The sequence below is a fragment of the Carassius gibelio genome, chromosome A17 (genome assembly GCF_023724105.1).
Source record: "Carassius gibelio isolate Cgi1373 ecotype wild population from Czech Republic chromosome A17, carGib1.2-hapl.c, whole genome shotgun sequence".
In the NCBI taxonomy this organism is placed as follows: Eukaryota; Metazoa; Chordata; class Actinopteri; order Cypriniformes; family Cyprinidae; genus Carassius; species Carassius gibelio.
In genome coordinates this window covers 26,515,178-26,530,033 of record NC_068387.1, presented here as the reverse complement: position 1 = coordinate 26,530,033, position 14,856 = coordinate 26,515,178, and the positions used below count along the sequence as shown (strand labels likewise).

The 14,856-nt window shown below is 35.0% G+C and overlaps 1 protein-coding gene across 7 annotated transcripts in view; it reads left to right on the top strand.

Annotated features, from left to right (window-relative positions):
• Positions 1-4,851: 4,851 nt before the first annotated feature.
• LOC127933140 (inverted formin-2) overlaps positions 4,852-14,856 on the top strand; it is a 31,610-nt gene continuing 21,605 nt past the window's right edge. For 5 of the 7 annotated variants that reach the window (XM_052529886.1, XM_052529887.1, XM_052529884.1 and 2 more), the window contains exons 1-3: positions 4,855-5,005; positions 12,206-12,640; positions 14,214-14,329. In XM_052529886.1, coding sequence (XP_052385846.1) covers positions 12,241-12,640; positions 14,214-14,329 — 516 coding nt within the window. In that variant the 5' untranslated portion in view covers positions 4,855-5,005; positions 12,206-12,240. Of the gene's footprint in view, positions 5,006-12,197; positions 12,641-14,213; positions 14,330-14,856 lie in introns of all 7 variants that reach the window. The other 2 variants (XM_052529885.1, XM_052529890.1) reach the window with 2 other exon arrangements.

Here is a 14,856-nt window from a genome sequence, read left to right as displayed (position 1 = left end):
ATTTTAAATAAATGCTCTTCTTTTTAACACTTTAATCATCAAAGAATCCTGAAAAAAGTATCACAGGTTTGCAAAAGAATCTGAAACAGCAGAACATGTTCAGATCTGATAATAAATCATCATATTTTCATGATTTCTGAAGATCATGTGACACTGAAGCCCGGAGGAATGATGCTGAAAATACAGAAATAAACTACACTTTGTGAATCAAACGAGCTCGAGTCCACGACTGCAGCACAAATACATGCACGTGTTATTCTGTATCTGTATCTGTACTGACCTGTCGAGCCACTCTCCAAACCATTCATCAACACGTCTTATGAAATCTAGACACATTATGAAGCAAACTAATAAAAAGCTGTGTCTAGGTTCTACATGTGGCGACAGGTTCGTAGAAACACTTCCTAAACAATCTGACTCAATAATATAATCATTTATTGTTACACAATGCGGTTTGGTTTACAGTAAAGTGTGACCTCAAGGAAATTAGATTTAATAGCGATCAAGTTGATGACTTAATGTGTGACTTTTTATATCATAATCTGTTTATATCATAATCTGTATGACTTTTTATTTGAAATTTACATCTATGAGCTGTAAAAGCCTGTTAAAAAAGATACAAAAAAAAAACTAAAAAACTAAACGTATGCAAACTTTTTTAAAGATCTAAAATCTCACTAAATTTTCAATAAACTGTAACATTTAATATATATATATATATTATTTAAATGATATTTTAAATTCATGTATAACTACATTTTACAGTTTATTTTCTAGATGTTATAATTTTATTTTATTTTTATTTTTTTAATTATGACAGTGTAATAATTACCACTTTTTATCTCATAATTTTCTTTCTATCTCAAAATTAGGCCTACTGTTATTACCATAAAGGCCTGATGCATCAAATATGATACTGTACAAAGACACACATGCAAACTTTTTTTCATATTAATATTTTGACTAAAGGGTCAATAATTTGTTCCACTGTGATTTCTCTGCTGGTTATTTCATATATCAGTCTTCGAAGGGTTAATATAATCCCAGTGAATGCAGCTCAAATGGAAAGCTTTATCTAGACTCAGATCTATCAGTTTTCATGTCGTCTCGAGTGTTAATAAAATAACTGAAGATGGCTCAAAAGTTGAATCTACTCGAGATATTAGGGTTAAAGATGCTTGACGTCCAGACATTTGATGCGTGTGCTGGACATCGTTCATAATAACGTCTTTGTCGTGATTGAGCTGGAGGGTTTTAAACATGACTTTTCTTGCTTAGCATCTGTTCAGTGTCACAGAAACACTTGACAGCAGACCGGATCCTGAACTACAAACACTCAAGAAACATCTGTTTGTCTTATTAGTGGAGATATACGAACCTGTCTCAATGATGAGGGAAAAACAGGGAAAAACTATTACATACCACACTTTTTAGGCATAAATAGCAAACGTAATATTGTGAAGACTAGCTAAAGTTTGCTAAAACATACCACTATGATCTTGCAATCACGCATATAAAACCAAACCTGATTCATAATCATAAGATTATCTTAGTGTATTCATTAAAACCAGGAGGGGAAATCATTTCCTTCTCTTTTTCTGTCATGCGTGTGTCAGCTGTGTGTGACATTATACTTCCTGAGCTCATTCAGACCCTTTTTGTCAGTTTATCAAATTGTTGTCCATCGAGAGAAGAACGCAGATGCTCTCACATCGGACCGAAACTCTCAAACATGTGTGACGTGCAGAATCTCTCTCACACGTTTATCAACATGCCGGTAGATTTTGTAATAATATCTTTTCATCAGATAAGACTTGATTCAATCAAACAAAACAATGTACAAGTTCACTGTCGATCTGAGGCTTGAGATACAGTCATGTTGGTTTTAAAATAACAACAACAAAAAAAAGAGGGTAAACTTAATTAAATCTGGAGGCAAATATGTTGCAATCCTAATGATGTTTTTCTAAATCTGACAGTTTGGTAACAGGAGTTGCATCATGATGTTGTGTTACTGGGGTGTGTCTCTCAGTCTAACCAGTGAACTACTTTAATCAATACATACTTTTACAACATCATTCCTTAATGCAAATGAATGCTGACTATAAACTATAACAAGTGAAGTTAAGTCAAGCTGAGCTTTATTCTCATTCTGCTACATGGACGGACATATAGTACAGAGGCATTATAATAAACACACATTATAAATATAAACACACAGCATGTATCATATGTGAAATGTATGACATCCATCCATTATGGAGAATATCATAACACACTCGCAAAGTCACAAAAAGTTTGAACTATATTACTTAACACACACTCTATTACTTAATCCGGACTAATCATGCTAACTGACACATTATGTTGTAGATATTTGAAACAACTTGCTTTGAAGTGTCCTGTTTATACTATTTTAATGTTTAAATTGAATCATAATGTAGCATAATTGTCGAAACTGCTGTGTCTGTTTAAATAAAGTGGTAAACTTTGACTTAATGCGATTTTAAATATCACAATAATTAGCTTAAACTATCTGAATGTCAGTACCTAATAAAACCTGAGAAAATAACTATTTGAGTGATAGAATGAGTCAAAGAGTGATCCTTTGCTGTCATCTAGTGGTTTTATCTGCAGTTTCAGGGAATACAGCACAGACATGTTCTGTTTTTAACCTTGATCTAGAGAGTCCAGAAAATTGTACTGAAGTTAAAAACCTAGGACTAGTTCAAAAAAAATTAAAAAAAATATTTAAAGCAGAGTTGGATTGACAGGAGTGGTCCTAAAGGCAAAGTTGTTCAGAATGAGAAGATATTTCATAAGATAAGAAGATCTAGTGTTTGAGTGAATTTATAAACCCTTTTTTGCATTTTGAGGACTTTTACTAGAGGAATATTGTGTGTCTAAAGCCTTTTGAGTTGTTATAGCCACATCTATGGTACAATCTTCATGAAACTTTGCATGATCGTTAAGATTCATCTGACACAAGTTTTTACCAAGTTTTGTAAAGGTTGGATATATTTGGCCACGCCTCTTTTCTACATGACCCCGTTGTAGCTAACCAAAGGACAAAAATCAACTCTTTTTTTTTTTTTTTGATAATTATTGATCTAGAGAGTCCAGAGTATTCTGCTGCAGTTGTTTAATAGAGATTGAGCGAAAAACCTAGGACTAGTTTACAACAGTTTTTAACACAATTAAGAATAATTAATGAACAATTTGATTGACAGCAGTGGTTCTTGAAGCAAAGTTCTATCAAATTATATGAAGTGTAGGTGTGAAAAATTGTGCAATATAAAATCATTAATGTACTTGAAAAATGCAATTTCGTCCCCCAGTGGCTGATTTTTTCAAAATTCTTACAGACTTTTGGGGCTCTGGGTTGAACATCCCACCATTTCATTCCGATTGGACTCTGTTAACCTTGTCAAACAGGTGCTAAAATTTCATTTGCCGCTGGCAGCCATGTGTTTACAGATACACCAATTTCCTCATAGACCCTTATAGTACATTTGACAAAGACAGTGTATACCAATTTTTAGGTCAACTGGACTAACAGTTGCTTAGTTATAGCTGTTTTTATGTTTTTCCCACCTTATAGCTGCAATTTTATTTATTTTTTTCACCAAAGACTGAGCTCTTACATATACAGTATGTGGAGTTTGGTTAAGATATCTCATTTCATTCAAGAGATATAGCCATTTTATTCAAATTGGCCCGGCCCCTTACAAATGTTTTGCAAAAATGTTTATTTATTTTTTTATTTTTTTATAATTATTGATATTCACTGTCCGGAAATAATTTCTTCAGTGTTTTGGTTACAATCAGGTTGAAAACCTAGAACTAGTTTGCAAAAGTATGTATCGAATAAACTTCAAGTGAATCTGAAAGATCTAATCTGACTTCTACACTTTCTTAGTTTTGAGCCAAGGATTCCACACTACGAGTCTACGACAAACTGTCTGGGAGATATGAGCGATTTCACGTTTTTGTTCAGTGTAGTGTTTCAGTACAACAATAGGGTTTCAGTACAACGTGCTTGAATCCCTCTAAATAAACCCTAAATATTTGACTGTACATACATAATCTAAGACAAACTATACAAGTCCTTTTACATAAACACTGTGCATGATACTGTGCAAATGATGTATAAGGTTATTGTTGTGCATGTGCAAGTAAACATGTTATATTGTTGAGTCTCTGTAGCAGGAAGTGCTTATGAAAGTGCATATAGAGATAAAAGAGTGTGTTTGTACAGCCCACTCACCTGTGTGGAGGTGTTGATGAGGGTGGGGGGGGGGGGGTTTTCCTAATTTCAGGGGGCAGGGTAGCGGATGTGGGTTCCGAGGGCTGGGGTGGATTGGAGTCGAGGGCTTTCAAAGTCTGAGGATAAAAACCTGTTGAGTGATCTTGCAGAGCGGGTTCTGATGCTCGGGTATCTTCCAGGAGCTGGAAGAGACTGTGGGAGGTTTGGGTGTGGTCCTTCACCACACTGGTGATTTAAATGAAGCATCGTGCAAGGAAAATGCTGTCTTTTCAAGATGTTAACTGATGGACTGATGTTTTTATCAGCTGTTTGGACTCTCATTCTGACGGCACCCATTCACTGCAGAGCATCCATTGATGAGACACTGATGCAATGCTACATTTCTACAAACCTGATGAAGAAACAAACTCTGATGATCTGAGAGTGAGGACACTGCCAGCTCAGCAAATGTTAATTTGACGGTGAACTGTTGCTTTAAAAGGTCGAGTGTTGCATTCTCCTGCACAGTCGCAGTATGCAGTACTCCAGTATTCCATTGGATTGGCAGAGGAGCGTGTTAAGCCACGCCCCGTCGCGCTCAGTGGGCGTGGTCTGCACGTGTGCAGCTTGAGTCAGTCCAACAGTCTCGCCCTCATCTGCCCGGAATACTTCCAACTCTCAGGAGAGACGCCCGGAATGTGTCTTCTCTCATCAGTTCTCCTCTTCATCACATCATAAAGGACACTCGCTGAATCACAGGTAGGACAAATTAATATATAATATCTCAAAGATTCCCTCAATGCCATAAATACACAATACACAAATAAACCCTGGTTTCAGAAAAAAAAAATCTGAAGTATTTTCTTACTAGTGTCATTATGCATTATGAATATGGGGAGGAAAAATCGCCATGATTCTGAGATGAAGCTTGACTGTCGGTTAAACAGCGGAGATTGTATCATTATTTGTGTATTGTTTATTGATCCGAATATGGAAACAGTGTTGCTTTTGTCATATCAAGCCAAACATCAGCTGAGAGCAGTGTGTGTTTGTATCATCGCGTGCCGTTTGTGTGTAAACAGAGTCAAAGTTACTGCATGAAAAGATGCTTTACTGATGCTGTCTCGTCGTTTGAAGACATTCTGTCCTCTTCAGGCTTGGGTTGTTTGTCACAGATAGTGGTTGTGGGTGTAAATGCATTAGTGTGGGCGAGATATTCAGGAGATCAGATGGACAGCAGCAATCAGATGAGGAGGAGGAGAAGCTTTCTGAAGAGCCTGCTCTCTGTTTGTGCTGTTAGTTGAGGAAGAGTCTTAATATGAAGCAGATGTTGTGCTGAGATGCAGCTGCAGTCTGTGAAAACACTAAATCAGAAGGATTTGCTCTGTATAATAACCCTGGGTGGATAAAAGCGTGCATTTATATTTATTTTCACACATTTTTAGACAAAATACCATACATTGAATCCATTTTCATGCAAAAAATGCTTGTAAATTCACAAATAATGACAAAAGTGTTTGTTTATTAGTAGTTTTTTAATAGATAGTTTTCTTTCATAGTCTGTAATTTGGGCTTTTTTTTTTTTTTTTTGACAGAGGCGAATAACACCACATTATTGAAGTTTTACTGTAGTAATAGTAATTAAATCCCCCAAAACAGCGATGCAACAGGACTTTTAAGCTTATGCTTTTAAAATGATTATTAAAGAAAAATGTGAAAATTATTGACTTTTTTTATTTATAGTTTCTTACCCAAAAATAGCAGTACAATTTAATTTTTTTATTAAAATCTTAAAATGATTATTTAAGGAAATTGTGCTGTTCATAGAATTATTTTCATGACAATTTCATCTAGATGTCGACTGATATGTGTTTTTGTTTTTATGGCCGATACCGATTATTACAGATCAAGTAGACCGATAACCGATGTTTTGAGCCGATATATGTCAAGTGTAAAAATTAAAATAAATGTAAAACTTTAGAATAACAAGGGCTCTGACAAAAACTGTCTTTAAATGCTTTTAAATAATTTTATCGGCAAATGACCGATACCGATAACCATAAAAAGCTTAAATTTCTGCGCCGATTATCGGTTGGCCCCAGAATTCCTTCCCAAAAATAGCAATGCAATATTATTTTTTAAGTTAAAATGTTAAAATGATTATTAAAAGAAAATGTTTGTTGCAACTATTTTCTTGATGATTCACCCCCCCCCCCCCCCCCCCCCCAAAAAAAATATTCTTAAAGTCATAGTTTTTACACAATTGACAATTATATGTAAAAAAAAAAAATCACAAACTGTAATTATGAATTTATTTATTTATTTATTTATTTATTCATTTATTTATTTTGGTGGTGCTGGTGGTGAATAACACCACATTATTGCAGATTTACTGTAGTATTGTGGTATCTTGCTAGTAACAGTGGTCATGTTTTATAATTAGTGATTTATAGTGTAGTCGGGTGTGTCTGCTTAGTCAGTAAAAGTTAAGTATGGGCTTATGGGTGTACTGTATATAATACTGAATAATGCACTCAGACATCAGGAAGAAAACTGCATTGCTCTCTATGCAGCGCTGTTATCATTCTGGCTCGATCCATGTCATTTTATGTAAGTGGTTATTAAATGACCTATTTGCATTTCACAGGAAACAGCTGCTGTTTGTCCTGATAGATTGTGTCATGTAAGCGTGACACCCAGAAAAGGAGGAAATGTGATAAATTCACACTATTTCTAGTGATGCTCTTAACAAGTCGCACATTCCAGTGAAATGAACATGCTGTAATTTGCATTAGTGTTTATTTGAAATCTCTGTGCTTATATGGACCTGTGCTTTTCCAATCAACTATTGAGTAGCTAGTTTCACCCAAATATCATCTGAAGAGGAGCACTGTATTAGAGACTTTGATGTTTGCAGGTTTGTGACAAACACACGTGATTGTATTGTTCATATGTAGGTTATTGTCACCCTTGAGAGTCTGACCTCACTGAGAAGCTTTATCAAGGTCGGCACAGAGAAGATGCTTCACTGTATCTGTGTGTTACAGTCAAATAACATTTAGACAGTTTGGACTTTCTAGCTGCTGCTTTGAAGCATGGAGGTGAATCCAGAGAAAACTTGTCTAGGTCGTATTTCACCCCAATGTTTAAAAAAAAAAAAAATTAGTTTACAGTCATCAAAAAGTATATAATGCTATAACATAATTTCTTTTTTTTTTCTTTTTTACTTTATAATTTCATCACAAACAAATAGCAATGCAAATTTATTTTTAAAGTTATTTTTTTTTGATTTTTTTTTTTTGATATTCAAACATTAAAATAATAATTAAAGTAAAAAATCATATTTTGACTTTTTTTTTTTTTCACAGAAATCTCATTGGGATTTATTGGGATTTTTAAAGTCAAAATGTTAAAATCACTATTAAAGGAACGTGTTTTGTCACATTATTTTCTTGATACTTCTACTTTTAAAAAATGCAATGGGATTTTATTAAAGTTAAAATGTTCAAATGATTTTTACAGTAAAATTTGTTTTTGTGACATTTTTCTTGACAATTAAATCATGAAAAATAGTAATGCAATGGGATTTTAAAGGTTAAATGTTAACATGACTTTTTGACATTTTTTTCCTGACAGTTCCACTGCAATATGATTTTTTAAAAAGTTTCAAATGATTATAAAACCAAAATGTGACATTATTTTCTTGATTATTTTACATAAGAAAAAATAGCAAATCAATGGGATTTTTAAAGTTAAAATATTAAAAGGATTATTCAAGTAAAATGAGTATTCATTTCTTAACATTCCATCATGAAAATAGCAAAGCATTAGAATTTTAAAGTAAAACATTTAAAATTATAATTTAAAAAATAAGTGTGTTTTTTGTTACATTATTTCCATGAGTTTCATCCCCGAAAAAAAATAGCAATGCAGTGAGATTTTTAAAATGTACAAAATGATTATTAAGGTAAAGAAATGTGTTGTCATGAAAATAATCATCCCATAAATATGCTTCAGCAAGATATAATTCCCTCTTTCATATTTATTTTCAAATATGATTTTGATTTTGTTCAATTCACTCTTCAGGAAAAGTGACCACAGAATACAGTACATTAGTGAGAAAGCAGAAGCATTGAGTCATATTGTTCTGTGAGTTTCCCTTTCCTTCCCCCTGATGCATGTGACCGTCTGCTGAAGTCTTACACATTGGAGGATCTGTGTTAAGGACATTCCTGGCATTCATGTCGAGGTTGGTTCTTGCATGAACTTTTACACAACTGCAGGAAGGGAGAGTTTTTGCCTTATCTGAGTAGCTGTGAGTGATGGCATGACCGGTATTTCACCAGATTGTGTGTTTCAGTAGATTTGTATCAGCTTCAGGTGACAAAAAGTGTACTTTTCTTGTGATTTCTTGTTCCGGGATGATCTTTGTATTGAGTAACTGGCATCCAGAGACGAAACAAGCCCAAATATGCCCAACTTTCCCCAAACTAACATCTAAAATAGCTTTTTCTGCCAAGCTAAATAAAGCATCTCTCTGACTTTCCTCAGTCGAAACAAACTGGGGTTGAAAAGGGAAAACTGAATCCAGTGCCAAAGATGCTCTGGCACTTTTGTTGAGCTTTCGCCGTGGCATAAAAGCTCTTTGTCTGCAGTAAATCCCTGCGGGACGTCCCGCTGGGGCTGATGGGACAGATTCCAACGCTAGAGTGGTGTGTTTTGTGTAAAACAATCAGATATAAAGCCCAGATCGTGTCGAATCAGCAGTTTAGATTGATGTACACAATGCATGTGTTGCATAACACGCAAGTGTTTATGTTAAAAAGTCAGCGAGCAGCCTACAATACACTTTTAATCTGTTTTAAACACTTGATTTATAAAAGAAAAGGTCTCTTCTGCTCACCGAGGCTGCATTTATTTGATCAAAAGTACTGTAAAATAGTGATATATTATTCTAATGTAAAACAGCTGTTTCCTATGTGTATATGTGTTAAACTATAATTTATTTCTGTGATGCTCCGCTGTATTTCCAGCATCATTCCTCCAGTCTTCAGTGTCACATGATCTTCAGAAATCATGAAAATACACAGCCGCTTTAATTTAAATGACTCTTTTTTTTGTTTTTTCAAGTCTGCTGTTTGCAGTTGATCCTAAAAGCTATGTTAAGTGTATTTTGGTGCGTGCGTGAACCTCATACGGCTTTCTGACCTTCTGCGTTGGCGTCTGTGTGTGAGATCAATGAAATATGGCGTCTCTGTCCGAACGTCGGAGAGATTCCTGTGTTTGTTGAGTTTAAGGGTGTGTTCAGACAAAGCTTTGAGCTCATGTTTACTTACAGTGATGTTCAACAGATCTAAACCTGCTTTATAATGGATTTAATCATTTTCAGAATTAATTATAGAGACTTTATTCTCCACAGTTATGTAAATTCCCCAGTCAGTGAGGTGAAATGAGTTTCATGCCCGCGCTTGCCATAGATGCCTCTTTTTTGGGTCTGTTGAAATGATGGATAGCAACGAAACATGCCAGGAAAGTCTGAACCCACATGGAGAAAGATGAGAAGAGCTCATGACGGGTTGTATTTTGCAAGTCTGAACTGATCGTCCATTCCTCTGGACTGATGAAGTGTTGATGCTGTGGTTTCATCCTTCCTTTCTCTGACACTCGGCTCTCGTTTCCTGGAAATGTGGGGATTTCTGATAGAGATACTCTGACTGTCCTGCATCTTCAAGCCTATGAGTGTTTTAAGATCACGTGTCTTTATGAATACGACTCTCTTTTATGAAAGTAGGGTTGGGATATTTTTATTCCCATATTATTCACAATCTCTGTTTATTAGGATATTCGTTTCACATTATTAATGGGGAGAAATGCATTCTGCATGTTTGTTAGACCTTGAAAATGAATGTAAACTTCACGGAGTCAGATACCTTTTAATGAAACCTTTTTTTTCTAAATTCTGTTTTCCATTTTATTTATCTTAGATTCGGTGTTTTATGTTTTAAGATGAATTTTTCATCAAATGGTGTTGAAAGACATTAATTCTTCTTTATATAACATTAAGAAGATCAGGCTCTTTCTTTGGGAATATGCTTCACAACTCCTTGTTCAAGCTCTTGTTCTGTCCAGACTGGATTATTGCAATGCCCTCTTGGCACTTCTATCAAACCTTTACAATTAATCACAAAATGCAGCCACAAGATTAATCTTTAATGAGCCGGAAAGAATACACCTCACACCTCTTTTCATACAAGTAGCTGCTCGCAAAACTTCAGTGCATTAATGTTTGCATACAAAATCACCACTGGCTCTGCACCCCTTTACCTAAATTCATTACTTCAGAATGATGTGCCTCTAGAAGCTTGTGTTCTGTAAGTGAACAGCGTATTATTGTGCATCTCAAAGAGGCAAAAAATCACTTTCACAGACTTTTACCTGGAGGAATGACCTGCCCAACTCAATCCCAGCATCTGAGTCCTTAGCCATCTTCAAGAATCGGCTAAAACACATCTTTTGACCCTTTAACTCCTAGCGTGTGTGCGTGTGTATATATATATTAAGGGCTGCACGATGTGTCGTTTAAATATCGATATTGCAATTTACGAAAGTTTATCATTTGCATGTGTTTTTAAGTCATGTCTGTTTAACAGGGCAGAGAGAGAGAGAGAGAGAGAGAGAGAGAGAGAGAGAGAGAGCGCGCTCGAGAGAGAGAGAAAGAGAGAGCGAGCTACCGTCTGAGAGAGAGAGAGAGAGCGAGCGAGAGCGCACGAGATAGAGAGCAAGCGAGTGAGCCCAAGCCGCACGCTCACTGTCTTCAAACAACACAAGCTCTGTCTTGCTCTCTCTCCCTCGCGCATATTAATCAATTGACAAGATGGTGTTGATGTTTAAATCATTTAAAATGAGAATGTAAGTGTGCTTACCCCATTTTTTTTATAAGAAAAAATTTGATTAGATTTCATATCACAATATATATCGCAGAAAAATAAACAAATCGCAATGTCACTTTTTCCCGATATCGTGCAGCCCTATATATATATATATATATATATATATATATATATATATATATATTAGGGGTGTGACGTTTAGTATATAACCGTGAGACCGGCGGTTATAGTTGAACATCGTCATTAGAACTCTATAACCGCCAAAACCGTGTCATTAAAATATTTTTTACAAATATTTTTTATCAAAAATTAATTTCATTTTTTAGATAGGATCATAAGATGCTCCATATATCGGAAGACATGGTTTTTACCACTTAATGAAATCGTCAGACATGATATTTACCACTTTATTAAATTTTGCTTTGTAGAAAACCTTTCTTAAAAACGAATTTCGTTTTGTACAAATTTTATCTTAATTTTAATAAATGTTTCATCAACCAATTGCATGTATTTTAATAAATAAAAAGCAAGTATAGCAGACAATGATAACCGTGACATGGAAGCACCAGCGCGCCGCGTTCACTTGCACTATATATATATATATGTGTGTGTATATATGTGTATATATATTTATATATATGTATATATGTGTGTGTGTGTGTGTGTGTATATATGTGTATATATATGTATATATGTGTGTGTGTGTGTGTGTGTACCTTGCTAAGTGTACTGCGTAAGGCTAACCAAGACTTGTCATTTACACTTATGTATTGTTGCTCTTTTGTTAGATTTGACTGCTTTTATTCTTCCCATTTATAAGTCTCTTTGGATAAAAGCATCTGCTAAATGACTAAATGTAAATATTATTAATAATAATTGTGTATTATTGTTGCTTTAAGAAGTAGGTTTTGCTGTGCAGTAGCTATACATTTCTGTCACAATTTCTTCAAGTTAAACCAGACTTTTATTTAGGCGGGTTGTAGTGAGGATATTTGAGTTTCTGTATAAATCTGAATTAAACTTATTATTATTGTGTGTGTAAATAAATGCTCTGCTTTTAGCTCCTCAGAATCTCCCTTAATCTTCATCTTCATCATCATCATCATGTCTGGGAAGTCAGACGGCGCGTTGAAGAAGTGGGCGGCCGTGCGAGGTCGACTGGGCTCGTCTCAAGAATTGGACGGCCCGCAGGAGGCCAACCTGGAGAACTCAGACGCCGAGCTGTGCATCCGTCTGCTGCAGGTGCCCACCGTGGTCAACTACTCGGGCCTGAAGAAGCGGCTGGAGAAGAGCGACCAGACCTGGATGGTGCAGTTCCTGGAGCTCTCGGGCCTCGACCTGCTGCTGGAGGCCCTGGACCGTCTGTCGGGACGCGGCTGCTCTCGAATCGCAGACGCTCTGCTCCAGCTGACGTGTGTGAACTGTGTGAGAGCCGTGATGAACTCCTCCGCTGGGATTCACTTCATCGTGGATAATGAGGGATACGTGCGCAAGCTGTCGCAAGGTAGAGCAATCTTACTCTAGCTCTATTAGTGTACTTCACAATTCTTTCTGGTGTCAAATCTTGACCGATTCTGATGAAGTAAAGGTCAGTAATATCTCCAGATGAACTCTTCCTGGACTGAAGCAGATCAACTTTACTTGATTCTCCATCAATCCTGTTTGAGAGCCCTGCATGGGAACTGAATGTCAGCAAGGACAGGGTTAAAATAGTCCATGTGACTTCGACCGTAATCTCATGAAGCTATGAGTATACTTTTTGTGCCCAAAAACAAACAAAAAGAACAACCTTTGAGATAAATTATGAGATAAAATGCAAATCATGACTAGAATTATGTGACAAATATTCATAATTATGAAAAAACACACATTTGTGTATTTTGTACAATATTTTTTACAATGTTTTGTCTAAAGTTTCAGTAAACCGTTTAAAAAAAATAATCTTATTTAATTTTTTATTTAAAAAAAAAAAAAGATTTTGTTACTTTTATAGTCATAATTATGACTTTTTTTCTCATAGTTCACTTGTCATAATTTTTACTTTCTATCTTTCTTTCTAATTTCGTCTTTTTATCTCATAATTGACATTTAATCTAATAGTTCACTTTTCATATTTTTCATTTTGTCTCATAATAATGACTTTCAATCTCAAATTGATGATTTTTTTTGTCATAATTAAGATTTTTTTTATCTCAAAATTAATTTGTCATAATTTTGACTTTCTATCTTTGATTTTGACTTTTATGTTATAATTATGAATTTTATCTCATAATAGATCTGTCATAATTTTGACTATTACATTTTTATCTCATAATTCTCTTCATAATTTTCACTTTGTCTCATAGTTATCAAATTAAAATTTTTTTACCACTAAATTATGACTTAGCATGTCATAAATTACTTCTCATAATTATGACGTTTTATATTATAATTACGATTTAGTATATCATAATGCCATAATATCTCATAATTTTGATTTAGTCATAATATAGATGTTTCTTTTCTTTTATTTCAAAATTATGAGCAATAAAAGTCTGACGTGCCAATTTTGATACTCATCAACATGCAACTGTTTTTTGTCCCCAAATATATTTTCTAAAGGTTCAATAAACCACTCCATTTCAGAAAATCTGATTATTTTTTTCTGCTACAGTTTTATGTGTCAGGCTTTACAGGGGTAAAGGAAAAGTTCACCCTAAAAGCATGGATTTTCTTTCATGCTTCTCTTTTGAGGATGCATGTGTTCACCTGTCTGTCGAAATCACTCAATCGCTGATTCTATACGTCTGAAAGAAGGATTTGGCCGAACTGTTCCTTTAAATCTGTGCACTAACTATCCAGCAGACGAGATAAATCCAGAAAAACACACATTCCTCCAAAGCCTTGCTCACGGTATCTGCATTGCTCAATCTTCACACCTATCACATGCTCTGGCTGTTTTTTTTTAACCATCAGAAGTACAAAGTTCACATTACGTCTCCCAAAATGTAGCTGCTAACTCATCCTAAAAGTGGAGAGGGACGAAACGATGGAGGAGGAAGCTAACAGCGCTGTATTTCCTTTCCCTTTGCCTCCAGCTCTGGACACGTCTAATACCATGGTGAAGAAGCAGGTGTTCGAGCTGCTGGCGGCCCTTTGCATGTTCTCCTCCGAGGGACACCGACTCGCTTTAGACGCTCTGGACCATTACAAGGCAAGTGATGATCTGATTCTTGCGCCTCCGTCTGGATCAGTTAAGGGATTGATATCAGTGAGTGTCGAGTGATCTGAAGTGGTCAGCTGAGACAGATAACATGCGTCTCCTACGACCATTGCATCTCTCAATATTTCATTGTTTACGGCATGTAGATAAAAACACAAAAACATCACACTGTTGCTTCTAAATAGACTGCTCTTTCTCAGTACGCTTGTCTTTTTTTATACAAATATCTAAACAGTTTTAAATCAAGATACATTTACTGGAGAAGCAACATTACAGAAATTAAGAAGCCTTGTTTTATAAAAAAAAATATCAAAATAAAGAGTTTTTGCGTAAAACAACTGCTTATTTATTTATTTAAATATTTTTTATTTATTTGCTTGCTTACTTTGATTATTTATATATTTACTTGTTTTTATTAAAATATTTATTTACTTATTTACTTGCTTATTTATTTGCATATTTCTTTACTTATTTACTTGCTTGTTTATTTACATATTTCTTCATGCATGTACTTGCGT